This window comes from Aythya marila, assembly GCF_965140915.1.
Source record: "Aythya marila genome assembly, chromosome: 6".
NCBI lineage: Eukaryota > Metazoa > Chordata > Aves > Anseriformes > Anatidae > Aythya > Aythya marila.
The window spans coordinates 3,839,141-3,858,444 of record NC_139047.1 but is presented as its reverse complement, the minus strand read 5'-3'; the positions used below and the strand labels follow the sequence as shown (position 1 = coordinate 3,858,444).

The window sequence follows — 19,304 nt, the reverse complement described above, 5'->3', positions numbered from 1 at the left end:
AAGAGCCTTGCCCTGTTGTGAGATTTTGTGATCCTGCTGCAGACAAGGTGCAGTCAGTCCAAACTGGGGAGGAAGCAGAAAGGTGGCTGGCTGGCTGATGTTTTCCTCACTACAGGTACGCTGATGATTGCACACCTTTGACCCAAAAGGCACCGTTCATTTTCGCACATATTCTCCTAAAGTCCTCTTTTAGCTGCAGCATCTCCCCAAGATAGCCTGGCGCTGGTCTTGTTGCTCAGGTGTCTGTTTGCTCTCCTGACCTGGTTTTGGCAGAGCTGATCCTCAGGTGTGTAATGAGAGCCTCGTCTAAAGCAGTGTATCTAGCAAAGCGTCTGAAGGTAAAAAATAGTATTGTGTGGGCTCCTGGTAGGCTCTCAAATTAGGCCCGTGATGTCTTGGATGACTGCTGTGGGGGATTATAAGGTAATTTTGTGTGCAAGGACACGACAGAATTAGGGGTGCTCTGGTAATTCCAGAATTGCTTCCATTTCCTCCTGAGATCGATACAGCAATATCATCCCGACAGACGAGTGGCCTGGCTCTGTGCTTTCTCACAAGGACATCTCACTGCCTGCAGCTCTTTGTTGATCGAGCCACTTGATGAAACTTTATCTAAATATTCCAAATATCCAAGCACTTGCTCATCGTTTAAAAATTGCCTGTGACAGGAAGGCTGTGAAGCCTGTGGTCCGACAACATCCCTTTCCTGTGGTGCAAGGCCAAGTGTACAGAGGGAAGCAAAATTATCAAAATCTCTCGGCTGCTGCTCTTCCTTTGAGCCGCCCAATGCCGAGTCTAACCCAAGGCTCCTCAGAAGATGACTCACAGATTTGTGGTGTGAAAAGTCCCCTCTCCCAAAGAGGAGAATTCCCGTTCACCAGTTCTGAGCCCTGACAGCGCGCCCCAGTTAAATCGCTGCCCGAGGGGAAGGGGCTCGGGCACGTGTGTGGGAACGAGCGCCTTTGCCACCAGAGATAACGTCATGCCAGAAACGCTCCGAATTTCAGCAGCGCAACCCAGACAGGCGAGGCAGAAGCCCACGTAATTGGGTCTAATACTGCTATGGAAACTATGCCGAGGGCTAAAAATATGCCTTAAAAAGCAGAGCCTTTTCTCGTGCGTTCTTCCACACCGTATATGAAAAGATGGAGGGTTGTGAAGCAGGCAAGGATGACACGAAGATGCTCTGTGACAGCAGTGAGCTCTAGAGAAGCACAATTCTCCTGCTTTCACAAATGTTTGAAACGCACCAAAATTTACTTGGGAAAATTGTGAATGTTTGTCTTCTCGTGAGTTAGGCTGAACACACATGCATTTAACCACCAAACTGACTACTTGCAAAAACTGCTGCTTAAACCAGGCTGCTTTATAGCCTTGATTATTCCTTCCATCCTTCTTCTTTTTTTTGCTTTTTAATCTCTGAAGCCGGTTTCCCAATCCTGAAGTCCCCACTGGCCTACTGCTGTGGAACTGTTCAAAAGTCCTTGTCTAAATATTAAACACCCTTGGAGCGTGGCGGTACACGGTGTGCAGCCATGTGGTGCGGTTGCTGGTTTCGGCTTGCTAGCACAAGGTTGGTAGCTGAGGACCAGGAGCAGGAGGAGAAGGTCCAGGTTTGCTCCCTCTCCCCGGCCTGCTCTGCTATCCAGAACGGAGCTGCAGTTTGGCACGGCTCGCCTGAGTTAAGCATTAAGTATAGCTGTGGGTTGAATGCATGGGGTTTGTAACATTATGGTGGGTGTATCATAGGGCAAACAGTATGCAGGGTGTTGGAGGCATTGGGATATTTCTCTTGTAGGTAAGTGATTGGCCTCTGAAGGTGAATCCTCTGACGTGGAAAGAGTTTTGCACCTGAAGAGTGCTATAACCAGTAATGTGCATGAGGAATTCAGCTGCTGTCTCGCTGGGGATGATGAAAGGAAACAGATTAACAAACAGAGTAATGGCAAAAAAAATAAAATGTGGCCAACAGGCTGAATAATTAAAAACATAATTCTGAAATTGCAATGCAATTTGGCTGTGTAGCTGTGAGGAGGTTGTGTCCCCAGTTCCTCTGGTAGAGATACAGGTGACACATGGATGTGGGAGTACAGAAATAAGGCTACCTGTCAGTCATGTTTTACCATTAGGGCTAGAGTATTACTTGGGCATTAAAAATGCATGTTTTCATGTGTTCATGTGGCTTTCCTTTGGAAGTCTGAGCCAGAAAAGACCTGGCAATTTATGTTTTTAGTGCATGATCATTCAGTTGTACTTTAAATAAACAATATTCCTTTTTTTTCCCCCCTTTAACACCCGTCACTTTTCCTCATTTGACTTCACAGCAGCTAACGAAGCAGGTCAGTGCTGAAAACCAAGCTATGGGTAAGAGACCAAGACACCCCATCAACGCCAAGAGCAGGGAATGAACTTTGTCCTGAGTCTCCACTCCTGATACTCAGGTTAGGAGATGAGTTAAAAAAGAAGCGTTTAAAATGTTATCCTTTTTTTTTTTTTTTTTTAAATTTTATTATTATTATTATTGTTATTATTTATTTATTTTATTTTAAGCACCTTCTTTGCAATTTATTCAAAATCAAATGGCAATTCCCTGGCTCTGAAGTGTTTCTTTGATTTCATCCATGACTTTGTGTCAGTCCTGGCAGATCATCCTCAAGAAACTTGCTTCTCTGATTTGCTTACTCTGCCGTCTGCACTAGAAGAACTTTGTATGCTGTCTCTTAATCATGCTAGGAATGCCTCTGGCCCCTTTAGTCTGTCTTCATGTCAGTCTCAGCAAATCCTCCAAATATCTTTGCTGCTTTCCTTTGAATTAATTCCTTACTGCCTTACTATGCGGAACGAGCTGATGAGATACGAGCTATGGTCTCATTGATGTGCTACACGCAGGACAGATGATTTCAGATTTTTGCTATTGCTTGTCACTTGAGGTCACTCCCTCCCTCAGCTATTACCTTCCAGGTAAATTATTTCTCTCAGTTTTTTTCCCCCTCATTGGATTTCTGAGCTATCATGCTTAAGTATTTTACCCACCATTTTCTTTGATTAAATTGTAACTTTATTTACTGATTATGGTTCTCCGCTCAGCGGCGGCTGCGCTTTATCCCTTGTGCAATCCAAGAGGAAATGTTTCTTGTGGCTGAGCACCTTTCCTTCGAATTGAGATCAAAATGGTATCCAAATGTACAGCATGTTAGCCTCACAAAATAAAAAATAAAAGTACTGTTAGGGCCCGCTGCTAGAGTGAGTAGGAATACACGAATAGAGTCAAGATTGTGGCATCTGGTCCTTGGTTCTCCTTTGGAAAGCATTGCCCAGCAACAAATGAAATGGAGCCAACATAACCATTTAAAGTAGCAAAGTAAACAGTTCATGGCGTAGTCAAGATAATCCTTAATTTCTGCTGCTTATCTGAGATCTGCCCTGCCGATCTGATGGAGGATTTAACCTTCCTGAAAGCTGTTGTCACTGGATGCGCTTGAACTGGGAAGACCTCTTTCCACCTGCTTTTCAGAGCTCTTTCTCCTAGAAGATTAACACTGCTTTTAGAAAGAAAAACCTCTGAAATGTAGATTATTTTGAGAGGGCTAAACTAGGAATATTTTTCTACCATACAGAGTAAGCAAAATACTTATAAAACTAATGCCCATTTGAATGATTTTATTTTTTCCTGAAGAAACATGGCATCTTAAATCGGCTCTCAAAATTTTTGTCTTACAAAAATACATGGGTAGTTGTGGATATTAAAAGAGAATTGTAGGTTTATGGTTATTGCCAACCATGTTAACTGACTCAAAAGTTCGAGGGAATTTTAATTTCAAATTACTTCGCAGTATGTTGGGAAGTGTTTTTGTCATTTTCTGTTCCTCTTGGGATACGATGTGAAGCACAATGACAGAGCAGACAGCCTGTCTTCTGTTTTCAAAAAGACAAGTAATGTCATGCTGTTCAAGGGGGAAATCAGAAGGGGTTTTCACAGAGGTATGGGAAAGCACAGTGTAATATCTGAATCAAAACAAAAATTAGAGGCAGTCTAATAGGTTTCAAGTACAACATTTTTCACAAGCAAATGGCCCTGTTTCTGATGCTCTCCCTTCTACATTTCCTAGGGCCTAATTTAAAAGCAAGAAAAAATCATCTTTAAATAAAGACTCTCTGGTCTACCTGTGCCTTTGGCAAAAGAATTGCTCTGTGAAATTTCTTAGGCTTAGTAATAGCGAGAGCCTGTGGTGATGGCCTGAAATATGCAGCAAAAGTTCTCAGAATGGGGAATGAGTCACTATTGCCCTTGAACTTTGTGAATCTGAAACTATATTTATCATTTGCATTGTTCCCGAGTTGTGTATTTCTAGTTACACACACACAGCAACTTGCCTTCTCTCTCGTTAGCCCCTGCAGGGCTAAAACACGTACAAGGCAATTTCCCGGGAGAGAAGGTGAGGATTCATTTCCTGAAGTGAGTTTTAAGAGATGCTTTATGGAAGAACACTCGCATTGGGGGATTATTGATGTGAAGCTGATACTAAAAGGTCAAATAAAGAAATACGGCAATAGCATACAAAGTAAAAAGAGGAAATGAGTAAAAGAGTTCATGTAGGGTCAGGAATGTGTAATGCAAGGTACTGTTATGAGAGGCAAGTATTTTTGTCTACGTAGTACTTTTTTTTTTTCTTTTCTTTCCTTCCCACAACCTTACGTGTAACGTTCTGAACAGAAACCAGAGAACTGAAAGGAAAGATCCAGATCATTACATTTTGCACTCTTCCTCTTCTTCCCCCTGCAGCACAAGAGATGAATTAGAAGAGATTTTCAACCAGGTCAGTGGCTAAACAGCTGGCTTGTGAAGAAGTGCAGCTGTCGCACCAAAAATATCACCTTGGCAGTAAAAATCAGCGGGGAATCTTGTAAGTGTCTGTAGGGCTGTGTGTTCAATTAGTGACCATATGCACATGTGGGAAACATACTTGCTGCCTCTGCACTTGGAGCTGGAGCCCCTGCAAAGAGAATGGAAAAGGCGCTTGGGATACTTCCATCTTTGGAATACAGAATCTAAAAAATGAGAAATATTAGTATTGGGCTGCAGGACGAAAGATGCAGCTATTGGCTTGCCAAGAGGTCTAAGCAAATGGAAATGTAGAGTTAGTTCCAGGAAACGTCATAGGTAACCTAATAAATATGTGAGAACCGTAGGCACTTTGCATCTCTGTACGTGAAGTAAGCGTAGCACAGGATTACACATCCCACACTGATATTTCAAGTTTTCTTGTTCAGTGGGAGGGAAAGCCAGCGGTGTGCTGAGGCTCATTTTAGAGGCATAAATTATCAGCTATCTTCAAATCTGCTTCCAAAAGTTCTCATGGCTGCTGTGATGATTTATTAGCAGAGGGAACTCCTGTGGGCATTTGTGCCACAGTGTACGTGTAAGCTTCTGAACGTGTATTTGCAGTCATTGTCTAAAACTCAGAACGCACGGAAAGCAACTAACAAAAAAACCTCTGTTTTATGTGCTTTTAAGTGCAATTTACTGTGTGTATACAGCTGAAAATTTCAGTCAGGAGGGAGAGGTGGTAGAAATTCAAATATCAGTATTTTTAGTGTGAAACATTTCCAATAAAGTTTGCAGTAAGAGCAATTTAACTCAGAACTATGACTCCCCGCAACTAGTAACAGACAAATTTGGGAATTGGCTGCATTTCGCCAGGTAACCGCAATGTCTGTGACCTGTGTGCTGTGAGCTGCACCTCAGGGTGCCGTGACGGGGCCCGAGTGTGTGCAAGGAGTGACATTAACCCCGGTGCTGGAGCCGCAGGGCCATTTTGTGCCATGCCTAGCGCGGCCTTTGGCCTCGTGCTGCTCTTTGATGCTTGCCTGAACGTGAGCCCGCAGTGTGCCCAGGTAATAACTAGTGATAAGAGCAGAGGGAATGGCCTCAAGTTGCGCTAGGGGAGGTTCAGGTTGGGAATTTGGAGAAAATTCCCCTCATGAAGAGCAGTCAGGCACTGGGACGGGTTGCCCAGGGAGATGGCGGTGTCACCGTCCCTGGGGGTGTTGAAGGAACAGTTGGACGTGGTGCTTGGGGACATGGTTTGGTGGGTGATGGTGGTGGTAGGGGGTGGTTGGACCTGATCCCGGAGGTGTCTTCCGACCCTAATGGCTGTGATTATCTTCCAGGCTGAGGCCCGCGGCCGCGCAGCCACTCAGCTGCTGCTGACTGCGTGTTTGAAGGAAGGAGCGTGGTGAGCAGCCATGCTTGATGCGTCTGGGTCTTTTATTTCTTGTTCGCGTTTTTATTTCTAATAACGGTGGGGGGCGAGGCGGGCCGGTGATGCTGCAGGGTGCTGGCTTTGGATGCCCGTGGCCAGAGCCCCGCGCGTGTGCTCAGGGCGCGGCGGGAGGCGCCTCGCACGAGGAGCCGGGCAGCCACGCTGCCCACATCCCTTTGTCTCCCCGGCAGGCGGCGGCGCGCTCGGTCACCGATTTTTCATTTTTTAATACACAAAAAAATACAAAAAGGGCCCGTACCCATGGCAACCCGGCCCCATCCCGCCCCCACGCGGGGCCGCGGGGCCCCGGCCTCCCCGCTCCATAAAATGGAGGCGGCGGCGGCGGCGCTCCCGCTGCCCTCCCCCCCCCCCCATTCCCCATTCCCCCCGCGCCCAGCCCCTGCTGGTGAGCGACGCGCGGGCCGGCCAATCAGCGCGCCGCCTGCCTGACAGCTAGGCGGCGCCGCCCAATCGCGGCGCGGCGGGGGCGGGCGCGGCGGGGCGGCGAGCGGCGCGGCGGGCCGGCGGCCGGCAGTCGGCGGCGGGGCGGCGATGATGCGGCTGTGGCGGGCGGCGCTGCTCAGGGAGCTGCTGCGGGGGGCGGCCGGCGGCCACGGCACCGGCACCGGGCACGGCTCCGGCTCCGGCACCGGGCAGGGCTCCCGGCGCCTGCCGCCGCCCCCTTTGGGCGCCCGGCGGCGCGTCCCGGCAGCGCGGGGGCTGTGCACTCGCTCCGAGGGAGCGCTGGAGGAGCCGGGGAAGGCGGCGCAGCCCCAGCCCCAGCCCCAGCCGCAGCCCCCGGCCCCCGGGGAGCCGCCGCTGCCGGACGGCGGCCGCAGCAAGAACCACGGCGGGGCCGCGGAGCTGGCGGCGGGAGGGGAGAGGTGAGAGCGGGGCGGGGGGGGGCGAGGGGGCCCCGCCTGCGGGCGCTGCGCAGCCTCCAGGCCGCGCACGGGGGATTTTTGGGGGGGTTTCGGGGGTTTTGGGGGGTTTTTAGGCCCGCGGGGTGCCGCAGTGGGACCCCCGAAGCGCTGCCGCTGGGGGTTGTGCGCCGTCAGCACGGCTCGCAGGGGCAGGAGCCTCCTGCCTGAGGTAGCCCCGCAGAGCGTTTTGGCACGAAAAAGTGTTTTTTTTTTTGTGTTTTTTTTTTTTTTTTTTTTTTTGGCGGTGGCTCGTGTGGGAGTGGCTTGCAAAGGTTAACTTCCATTTTCAATGAGAAACGCAGGCGGCACCATTAAAAACTTAAGGGAAAAAAAAAAAAAAAACACAACAAAACACAACATTATTCCAACATCTTCAGCCCCCCTCCTTCACAGCTGGCAGGGTGATCTATCAAAGAGATAACGTTTCCTTCAGCTGGGCTTTTATATCGCTTCCCAACAGCTAGCATCGATTACGGAAGTCGTGAAATTTCTAGTATGTTTGATGAGGTTGTGTAGTTGCAAGCCAGTGACACGGTTTTAATGCTTTCTGACCTTGGACAAGAGGTGTATTTTAAAGTCAGATCGCTTTGCAGCAAGGCTCAAAGCACAGCTAACAAAGAAAATGGCATGAAACATACATCCAGCATGTAGTTAGGAATAAGGAAAAGGCTGGAAACAGCTCCTCTTTGGGCTGGGCAGGAATTCGTGGTGGCACGTTAACCACTTGCATTCTCATTTTTCTTAATACAGGATTGCAAAAAGTTCCCTTAAGCGTTCTTACATGGGACGTTACATGTGGAAACCATTGGTGTGCTAAGACAAAGCGCAGGGCTCAGAAGAAGAGCGAAGTGCTGCGGAAGGCAGGTTTCTGGACTGAATTAACAACTGGCCCGTGTCAGTGTAGGCGGTGTGCTGCCAGTTCCAGCGCTTTGCCATCCAGCAGACATTTGAGTTGTGTCTGGTAGATGGAACTGGAGATTCCCCAACTGGGAAGGCAGCTGTCCTTTTATACTGCCTTTTTTTTGTGTGTCTTTTTTTTTCTTTTTTTTTTTTTTCTATAGTGGGATAACCTAAGTCAAAGGAAGATTTTCTTGCTTGTTTGCTTGCTTAATGGTCCCCCTGTAGGGAGAGCAGTAGTTGCAAGTGCAAACCTAATGTGTTGCTTGCAAAGGCTATACAGAAACTTAGAAGGGCTTAGTCCTTCATGTGGTAAGTGTAATAAAGGGACCTGTAGCTGATGAAATAACAAGGATCTGACTCCATAACCCATATATTCCTCCGGATATAGGCTGGTGATTTTGCTGACTAAAGGCTGTGGATTAAAACATAATCATCGTTTCGTGCTTAAATATTTAAAATGCAGTAACCTAGTACTGTCTTAAATTATAAGCGTGTAAACCTGTGCAGTATTTGATAGTCTGTGCTTCTCCGTTAGGTATAACTGTGTTTGCCTTCCAGTCTTTTATACTGGGCAGTAATAGGATCAGGCATAGTTCATCTTAGCATAAGCTACTTCTGAACTATGAAGGTGTTTATTAGGGCGAGGAGGAGGAGCAAAACAGGAGCCACTGATGGAAGTGCAGGTAGTTTACAGGAGAGGAGGTACTTGTGCATGGAGCACAGCACGATGGCTGTGCTTCTACCATTGTCATTGCTTTCCTTAGGAAATCAGAAAGGAGTGCTGGTGCTCCTTTTTGAGGGCGGGGTGAATTCTGGAGATAGCTTTTTACCTGGGCTCGGGGTCTGTGTGTGCCTGCGGGCAGAGGCTGGTTATGTAGTGACTTGGCAGGCGTTGAGGTCTTTGAGTTGGAAACCAGTCGCCAGCACGGCTGGGACAACTTCTGTGGGATGCCTGCTTCACGCGGAGGAGCTGCAGGTTGCAGCCCTGGCAGCTTGCAGTTGTGGGCCCGTGTGCTTATGGTTGGTGTCTCCTGGCTGGTAATGTCTGCTGTGGTGTTAGCCTTAGCATCAGATCTTCTGTTCTGTTCTGCATTTTGCCAGTTACATCCTGAAGCAGGAATGTGCTTCCAGGAGAAGGGCTCCTGGCTTTAGTCTCCTTTCCCTGATAGGTAGCACGAGTGGTAGCCTGTGTGGGATGAGTTGTAGCTTCTGGCCGTCTCTTGGAAGGCATTGGCTAAAATAACAAAAGTCAGCCACCACATTTGATATTTCACTTCTCAGTTATCATCATAATTCAGCTTTGGTTAGAACAACTTTCTCCACGGAGCCTGGTCTGAGGATTGTCCTGATGGAAAAGGACAAACTGAGGGAAGGAGCAACAGGGACTGCAGAGTCCTTGACTGGGGACTGGGTGCATTCAGCCCTTCCTAAAAGAGCAGCGTGGAGCATCCAGCAGCGCTCACAGATCAGAGGACTGCTGAACTCTAGCTGCAAGTCGAGGTTTTCCCCTTTTTTAATTTTACCAAAAGTCATGGCTCACAAAACGGAGTGACCTGGCAGTTGGCATTATTCGGCTGTTCTCCTGCCTTGAAAAACAGGGCTCTCTGCAGCCTGTGCTGAGCAGTGCTGTCTTAGTAAGTGTGCTCATGGTGCCAAAACGCCGCTTTTAGGTTAAGCAAACATTAGTTACGGCCATCAGTGACCTGATAAACTGCAGAGCAAGCCTTTCCACCTCTATTTAACTGATAAACTTTATCAAGAGATGGACTGTTTGACACAGAGCGCTTTTCTGCAAATATATTGAATGCCATCCTCTGTGGTCTGGCAGTCGGTGCGGATCCATTGCTAAATGAAGCTGACTGACCTGGTAGTGCGCAGCAGCAGATGTGAAAGATACGGGAACTTTACGAGGGAATTCACTCTGTGAAAGGAGCATCCCTGTGAGAGATGAAAATCTGAGGAAGAAGCAGATGAGGATCTGGTTGAAATGCCTGAAGCTTTTCTCTGCTCTCTCCCAGGCAGGACTTCCCCATTTGGATCAGCTGTGAGGCGCTGAGTAACAGCTCAGAAACTTGTCATTAGGGAGGATGTCAGTTAACTGGCCAACACATCCAGAGGCTTTTTGTTAAAGTGGAGCAGGGGAGGTTCCTCTGACAGAGCTTCAGCGAGCCAGGAACAAGTCTTGTCCTCAGGAGATCAGAGGTGCAGTGTGCTGCGTGGAAGACGTGAGTTTTCTGTAGGGAAAAAGGGAGTTTTCCCTCCAGAAATCTGCTGGAGGTAGCTGCGAGCGTTTGTCTCGGTTGAATTGCCAGCCTGTCTGTGCGTTAGTCAGCCAGCATCAGTTTTCTTAAATTAAAAAAAAATCCAGCCTGGAAGACAAGGCGAGTTCTGTTGGCTTACAAAGCTGTCTTCTGTTCTTAGTACGTAAGGACAGAGCATTAAATCCATCGGAAAATGAGAAGTGAGATTTTTACTGCTGGTTACGAGGAAAGGAGGGAGGTAGAGTGCAATCTGAAGGTTGCCTTAAATTTAAAAGGGTACGTGGACATAATCAGATTTTTATTAAAAATAATGAATCATGAGCCTGACCTGTTGCTGAACTCTGGTAAGCTAGGGCTGGGATAAAGTGATAAAACTCTGAATGCTCCAGGTTCAGGTAGGAAGTTTCAAGCAGTAACTCCTCTGTGTGTCAGTATAGTAACAAAGTGGTGGTCTCCATGCTACTAGGTTGTAGGATGGAGTTAAAATTGATGGCTGAGATAACGCAAGACTGCGGATGATCTATTTCACTTAGCTTGTGTTTACATTGACCGGGAAACTCTTCTTATTTTTGCTTGTCAAGCAGCAGCAGGTTGGTTGGTCAAAACTGACTTTGTCTAGAAACAAACCTGAGGGCGGCAGGGGGCTGTGAGAGGAGCCCAGGCCCTTCGCTGCTGCTGCCTGTAGCGGTTTGGAAGCCTGCACTGCTGGAGCAGCCTCCCAGCTGCCTGGTCAGCATACCTGGCACAAGGAGCCGCGCACAGCCTTGCGCCCCTGCCCGCCGTGGGGTGCCTTGTCATATCAAGGAAAGGTGAAAGTCTGAGGTGAAGCCCCTGGGGGTCTCGTGAGGGGCTGCTAAGCAAGCTCTCAGCAGTGCAGCACTCCCCTTCAGATGGGATCTCGGTGCCTTCATCTTAAAATGGAGATGTGTTAGGAGCCCCTGCAGGTGCGCCAGGAGAATGTGCCCCAGCGAAATGGTGAACACGTGGAAGAACTGGAGAGCTGCTGTATGATGCTGATAACCGCACGGACTGCTGAAGATGCATCTGTACTGCGTGTTCATTTACCCTGCTGCTTCTGGTGCCTCAGCTCGTTCAGGTTTCCCTGATAGGCTGCAGATGGCTTTGCTTGCTTTCCCTGTAGCTGCTGCGGCTTATATAAGCTTCCCGAAGGACAAGGGACTTCAAGGGGCTCCTAAACAAACAAACAAAAAGAGGATTAGCTTGAAGAGAATGATCCACATAGCATCATCTCTTGCTTTCTCTTATCTGCAGAACTCTTGCATTGGTCTGCTCTTCTAGTTTTATTCTGCGGGTCTTTAAGTCTTACAGATACTTTATCCTTTGTGCAAGTAATGCTTCTGTCCTCTGCAGCATCAAGCCGGGGGAACTGTGCCGAATCTGCTCTAAAGAATTGCTAAATATAACCTTGGAAGTTAACGTATGTCAGTAAAAACATGAGTGTGGTAAAAATGTTCTTGCTTTTGTGAAGTGTCGTACTGTATACTTTAATATTAACCATTTTTGTTACCTTAAGCTGAATTAAACTTCAAATGTTAATAAAAGCATTCTTTGAATAGCTGTTGTATTGGTAGCAAAAATGTGTTTTCTTGTGAATAATGCAAGCATAAATAAAAATACTCACTAAACTAATCCACGCGTGTATTTTATTTTTATTTTTTAGTAAAGTGAAGCAAGGTCTCCTTCCCAGCTTGGAAGATTTGCTCTTCTATACTATTGCAGAAGGACAAGAAAAAATACCCGTTCATAAATTCATAACTGTAAGTTCACTATCCCAAAGCGCTGTACGAAAGCCAACTACCACAGGCCTTTTTAAACATATGAAATGCAAGAACATAAATCAAAGAATGTTGCACGTAGTTAGCTGCAACAAGGACTGTAACTGCCCCCAACGCTGCTGGTGTAATTAAGTGAATGAGAATGCTATTTATTTATTTATTTGCTTATTTGCTGTACGAGAGAATGCGTGAAAGCTTCTCTGTCTGTGGCAGGGCTAAGTAATATTTGCACTTGAATAAAATAGTTGGGCTGCTGAATTTTAAACCAAACCGTAATAATCCTTCGATGGGAGAAGTAGCCAAAGTGGCAAAAGGATCAATAAAGGGTGTCAGAATGCTGTCCAAATGTTGATGATGCTGTGGCAGATGCCTTTTACTTTAATAAATAAGGCTGAGCATTAGAAAACTTACTTGTAATAGCGCACGTTTTTCATTTTGGTAATTATTGTTTAATTGTGATAGGCACTCAAATCTACAGGATTACGTACCTCTGATCCCAGGTTGAAAGAGTGCATGGATATGTTAAGACTGACCCTTCAAACAACTTCAGATGGTGTTATGCTGGACAAAGACCTTTTTAAAAAGTAAGCTCTCTGTTGTTCATGTTACAATTGTGAATGGATGTTGCATGGGTGTTACTGGCGCCTGTGGAGGAGAGCCGTGTGGCATATAGCTGTGTAATTAATTAGGAAGGAGGTCAGACACGCTCCTGCTGTTGATGTTATCGTGCAAGTTTGTTCCGTGGCTTCATGCAGCAGATAGATAGGGTGATGTCCATCAGGGTTTCGTGTATCAGCGTTGCCTGCATGTGTATCTGACCCTGGCCTGCAGCTCTCAGTCAGATGCCAAGAAATAAATTGACGCAGCAGGGAGTAGTTTGTGCGGGCATGGAAAACTCTGCATCACTCGTTTGTAACCCAAAGTTCAGGGAACTGCTTCTGCGTAGCGTGAGATGTCCAGAGCATTTCTGGCATCAAGTGAGGGGCACGCATGTAGATAATTCTAAGTGAATATATGAAAATCAGAACGAAGCAGTACTTCAAGGTATGTAGAGATGAGAACAGGTAGGACCGTAGATGTCGCTTTGTACTGTTTTGGAAAAGATTTATGTGCCATATTTTAGCGATACCTTTTTTTTTTTTTTTTTGAGAAAAGTCTGTGGTGAGTATAGTTAGCTGAACGATCTGAGCACTGTTCAGCTTGTCCTCAGCTCATTCCAAGCACACTCCTTTGCTCCAGTACCTGCAGTTTTTGTGTGCCAAAGGATTGTAGGCTTAGATGCTCTTAAACCTTGAAATGAAGTCTGTAGCCTATTTTTGAGGTACGTGCACATGTATACATATGCGCCCATGTGTATATTCACATAAACATAGTGCTATTTCTTGTTTCAAATGTGTATTATATGCTTATAAAGTACATATATAGTACGCTCATGAAATATGGATTACATATTTATACATATATATAAATATACACAAGTATATTTGTTATGCATTTCTGTGTGTGGCAAAATAACAGACCAGTTACCTTTTCAGTCTGTTGATGTGGGTTACTTCTTAAGGGTACATGGACTAACTTCTTCCTTGCATTTGAGCTCAAGAGCAGGTCTTTGTTGGCTGTTTGCCAGCACAGTAAAAGCCGTTTTTGTAGGGTGAGAAGCCTTTCTGGGGTGTATGGTTGAATGAGAAAGGAAATATTTGCTTTTTTATAAAACATCTATGCTAGAAGGCTTGTTTGTATTGGTGAACTAGTAATTGTGTTTTAGATGAGGGCTCTATATTAAAACTAAACAAAACAAATAAAACGAAGTCAGCAAGTATTTTTTTTTTTTAATTAGAGAGCTATTTTGAGACTCATACAAGGTTCCTGGATTTTTCGTTCTTCTCCAGGTGATTGAGGTGTGAAATACAATCATGCACCCACTCACTTGTACTTACCTCAGGACTCTGAAGCTTCAGGTTCCTAAATGTGAAAGTCAGTGCTGTAATTCTTCTGTCAGATTGGAGTCCAAAGCTGTTAGATCAATTAAAGCAGCAAGGATAAGCAACGTGGAGCAGCGATTACAGAAACTCAGCTAAATCAATTCAGCGCAGTCCAAATTATCTGTAAAATATCCTAGGTCATGCATCTTTGCAGTCCATCATTATCACAAAACTTTTAACACCTTTTTACTGGTTGTAAACTGTAGGTTTACAATTTGACCTAAATGGCCTTATTTTTGAAGACTTTGGGCTTTTTGATGTTCCGGTGTTAAACTAAAAACTTGGATGAAATCTCCACGGCACAATTTTGGTTTTCCATCTCTCATCCCTGGAGTTCTCAGAACGGATCACTCCACGGATGCACTTGTTGCAGCCAGAGCGGGTGCTGCAGGTCTTTTGAGTCAGCTGTTGGAGCTGCATCAATGTGACACACCACGCAGCCTTGGTAGCACGATGCCTTACAGAGGAAAGCTTTCTAGAGGGGTTGTAGCATGCCAGTTAGCTTATGGCTTAATTTTTGCTCTTTATCTTTTGATATCTTTGCTATGGTACAACTTAGTAAAGCGTTTAGATGAAACTTAAGCAGCTATACAAATATGGAAGATTATCCACTCCAGTTTGCCTCGTGAAGTGTGCATGTTATGACACATCCTACTAGTCAGATCTATTTTATGACATTTCAGCTAACTTGTATAAAAATTTCTAACAATATTTCTAAAAAAAAAAAAAAAAAAATACTCCCACCCACCCCCTTTGCTTTTTCCTTAGCTTACAAATTGTTGCTGACAGAAAAAGAGGACTTGCAAAAATCACTGTTTCTTAACTGACAACATTTTGGTCAACGTGTGTGGCACAAAGGAAAAGCGTAAGGCGTTTGGATCTTATTCAGTTTGACAAGGGTGTAAACTTGAGTGAGATGGTAGCTGAGCAACACTAATAGCTATGAGTTGAAACTTGATTGATTTTCTGGGTAACTTGGCGTTTTAGGCTTAGCCTTTGTCACAAGGTGCTGCCTGTCCTGCTTTATTGACCTAGAATTGTGGTCCTGCTAGCCAAATCTCCTCTGATCTGCTGGTAGGAAGCAGCAATCTGGGGCTGTTCCGTTCTAAGCATCTGTTACTAGATCTCAAACAGGCTTATCTATTTCCCGTGGAACGGCTGTGCTGCTCTCTAAATCTAGGCAGCAAATCCTGAGGAAAACTTTAATTTTAGATGTGCTTAGCCCAGGTATTAATAAATGTTTTCATCCTATTTGTTTGAGGAGTTGAAAAGCTTTTGACAGAAGATGTAGAGGACTTTTGCTATGCTACTATAAATACTTCCTCTGTCAAAAGCTGTTAATGTGGAATTTATTTTTCTAAAATGTCTAAATATTTTGAACGCTTACACAAACCTAGTCTTGCTAGCTGGAAATGGAGCTTCACAGAGTGCTTGTTCTAAAGCTTTTTAAGCGGAAAGATTTGCTAGTTTCCCCTTCTGCTTTATAGCTAGCCTAGCTATAGGTCTTCAGATCTTCAAAATCTGTGAGAGTTCAGAGTCTGTGTTTTTAGCAGGTACCTACTTGCTTCAGGAAAGTAATAATTGGCCATCTGAGCCAGAACTTGAAAAAAGAAGGGGTTTGTGTAACAAGCTGTATGGGAAAAGAAGCAAAATGATCCAAGCCAAACCTTTACTTGCAGAGTATGCAAGTCACTGATAGTTACTACACATCCGAAGACTTGAATCCTGGTCTCCTGTGAGAGCGTTGTTGAAGGGCATTTTGCTGTTTGAGTGACATATGCTGTGAATTTGGCAGTTCTGTCCTTCTCGGGAATGAAGCAAGCAAATCAGTTACAAACCCGTTGCGGGGAGCGGATGTAATGATTTCTTCCTTGTCACTAAAATATTCACGGGAGAGTCATCTGTGAACATCCATTCTCTTTGCTCATCCATCTTTCTGCTGGAAGCTCATTGAACTTAATCCCTGGTTTACCCTTTGGAGAAAATAGCTTGTGGTACTAATGTGTTCCTCTCAGCTGCACAGCCCTGACAGAGCACATGCAAATGCAGCACACGCCTGTGATGGCCAAAATTACAGGGGGATTCAGAGCCCTTGACAGCCATACCGCTGTCTCTTTCACCTTATTTTGCTTTGTCCTCACGTGAACAGCAGCGTGGCACTATTGCAACACAAATGCACCGGGGGAGGACAAATTGTGACGGTGGTGTGAAGCTAGGAGAACTGAAAATTTGAGATGAGGAAGTAGCGTTCTTATCTTGAACTCTATTAATACAGGCAGGGCATAGTAAGGGCTTGTTGTTGAAGACAACAATTCATTGCTACGTTTGTTTAAATTTCTCCCTGTGGTCTTTTCATACTGCTCCATTGCTCCTGAGCCTCAGACCATTCTTCTCCAAGGGGTTACCTGGAACTTCAGAAACCCCACTGGGGAGATGCCAGTCGCAGACCGTTTATTAGGGGCTGCCAAGACTGTTGTCCTCTGATTGGAAGTATCACTGCCCCATTAGCCAGAGCTCATTAACACCCCCGGTGTTTTGTCTACGCAGTAATTGTTGTGAGTTCCCAGCTAGATTAACTGAACCTCTGTGCTTAGTGCCCGAGTTCATTCTGTTTGCCTGGAGTAAGGAGACACTAACCTTGGCAGAAGTCTAGGAACAATAACTTGCAGAAATGTGGTCAAGCGCTTGAGCAGCACAGCGATTTCCGAAGTGATGGTCAGTCTCTAGCTTAAAGTGATTGAACTAATGAAGCGAGCCACTAGGCTGGGTGTAAATTGGTGCGTGTAAAAATGCCCTTGCCGTTGCTTGAGGAGAGTAACAAGAGGGCTGTAAGGGCTGTATTTCACTGCATGCTGCCTTCTTATTGCCATGATTTTCACGCTTTGTGTTCTTGAACTGTTTTAATAGCTGTAGGTGAGCCTCAGATTTTTCTTTACAAGAGTACTTACTGCTGTCCAGGTGATACACATGATGTCAAAGCAAATCCAAAGGTTAAACTTAATGCATGTGTATGCTGTTTTTCCTTCTGCATGCACGGCTGTCAGGACTCCTCTTCATTACTTCTGAAAAAAGGGGTTGCTCCACCTGGTGAAAGTATCTATAATTGGAGGCTGGGAACAAAAGCGAACAGGGTTTCTGCAAGCTGTGTGAAAAGAGGGCGGGTAAGCATAGCAAATAACACCAGAACCAGCTGAAACTGCTGATTTAATGTAGGCTAACAAGTTTATGACAGACAGAGCAATTCAGAAGATATCAGTGTGTGCGGAAGAAACTTCTCTGCTGTTTCTCTTTCACTCTTTAACACTCTTGGAGTTGGGCCTACCAGCACTGGAAGTGGTTGTCAGGTGGATTTGCAGTTCTGGTCTTTAAAGTCCAGAGTTTGAACTGTGCTTGGTGGTCTAATCGGGTGAAGACTTCGAATAACAGGATTGTGGGAAGTAATGCTTGAAGTGAAAGTGGTGTCTGAGTGCTGAGGAACTCCTCCTTGGAAGAACAAGTTCTCCTTCCTAGTAAGGGCCTCCCTGTGCTCCGCTTCTCATCTGTTTGAATGAAGCGTTCCTGCTTTTGTTAGCACTACCAGAAAGCACAGCCTGAACGTTAACAGAACTGTGAATTTGGCGTTGAGCCTCCCTTTCTCTTTCTTGCCCCGGGATAGGGCTGCTAATCCCCGTTATCAGGCAGTGCTTTAACTGCCCTGATAACGCTCCCGGTTCCGCTCCCATTCCCCCTCCCGTGGACGCGCTGCTTTGAACAGCTTGTCTCAACTTGTGCTCCCAGCCTGCCCTCCCTCTGTTCTGCCTAGATAAAGCCTTTTCTTTTCACCTCATCATTTTTTTATAGGCAGCAGATGGGCTGGTGTTTGGAGGGCGTGGGCAGCGGTGTGACTCCTGTGGGTTAAAGGACGGCAGAAACGGGGACGGCCTGAAGGGAAGGCCTTTGAGTGCTGTTCACTGTTAGCTATTGAGTTTGGGTGTTAGCAAGGACTTGCTTGGCTTTTCTATTCTAACAGACTGCATTTTTTAACTCGGTTCAGTTTGGGCTGCTGGCAGCTTTCTTGCTTCTCAGCTCTTCTTCAAACACGGGCTGAGCCAGACAGCTGGCACGAGCGCTGCTCCTAGGAAATGGGGGCTTAGATCCCTTGGCAAGATCCCCTGAAGGCCAAGAGATGTTACCTCACTGTCCAACCTCACAGCTGGAACTCGAAATGAGAGCTTTAAAATTAAAAAAAATAAGTTATAAAAGTGAATGTAATGGAACAATTGTAGCTCATATTTAAAAATATGGAATAGAAAATTCTTTTAGGCCTATTCTTCTAGGCACATGACTTGAAAGGACTGACAGTCCTTATTTAAATCATATGTAAGTGCTTCTTAACTAGGCTTTCTGTCAGCTTTGTCAAACTAATCTGTTTTTTTTTTCTTAACTTCTTGCAGGTGTGTACAAAGTAATATTGTATTGCTTACTCAAGCTTTCAGGAGGAAGTTTGTCATTCCAGATTTCATGTCGTTTACTTCGCATATCGATGAGCTATATGAAAGTGCTAAAAAACAGTCTGGAGGAAAGGTAACCATGCTTGTAAATTCAATATGAAACTTCTCTAGATTTGTTGATACTAACCAAGCTCGTTTGTTCTTTTTCTAGTAGAGAGATTTTTCTTCACGTTTTTAGCAAAATGTAAAACTGATAACGGATTAAAATAGTGATGGAAGTTGAATTGTATTTGCAACTTGTAAACTAAGAGAGAATTTTAGCTCCATACCTTTAACGGTCTTTTGAAGTTTTGAGGTTAAAGAGAGAAAATAGCGTTGTTCATTCTTAATTTTACCTAAATTATAAAACCGCTGTAAAGTTTGTGAGACTGATGTTAAGTCTATAAAAGTTATACTACTTTATATATCTGGTAAGTTGTATGACAGAAATAATTGTCAATACTGCACCGAAGTTAGTAATTAAAGTTTATTTTAGTGCTTATTTTCAGTGAGCAATTAATTAAAAACCCTAAACTTTGTTACGAGTTAAAATGTTACTGTTTGGAAATCCTAAATCTGACATAAAACAGGACACACTGCTCCTAAAACATGCTGAGTTTGTTCTTTCATTGGAAAAATATTTAATGTTAATATCAACATAATAACTTATAAAGAGGTTTTAGATTTGTTTTGTGAGCTAATTCAGTTGT

The 19,304-nt window shown here is 45.1% G+C and overlaps 1 protein-coding gene across 3 annotated transcripts in view; it reads left to right on the top strand.

Moving 5' to 3' along the window:
• The first annotated feature begins 6,797 nt into the window (after nt 1-6,797).
• Nucleotides 6,798-19,304, top strand: part of GLS (glutaminase) — a 53,567-nt gene continuing 41,060 nt past the window's right edge. For 2 of the 3 annotated variants that reach the window (XM_082762834.1, XM_082762835.1), the window contains exons 1-4: nt 6,801-7,147; nt 12,029-12,125; nt 12,606-12,727; nt 18,559-18,688. In XM_082762834.1, the coding sequence (XP_082618960.1) occupies nt 6,816-7,147; nt 12,029-12,125; nt 12,606-12,727; nt 18,559-18,688 (681 nt within the window). In that variant the 5' untranslated portion in view covers nt 6,801-6,815. Of the gene's footprint in view, nt 7,148-12,028; nt 12,126-12,605; nt 12,728-18,558; nt 18,689-19,304 lie in introns of all 3 variants that reach the window. The other variant, XM_082762836.1, reaches the window with a different exon arrangement.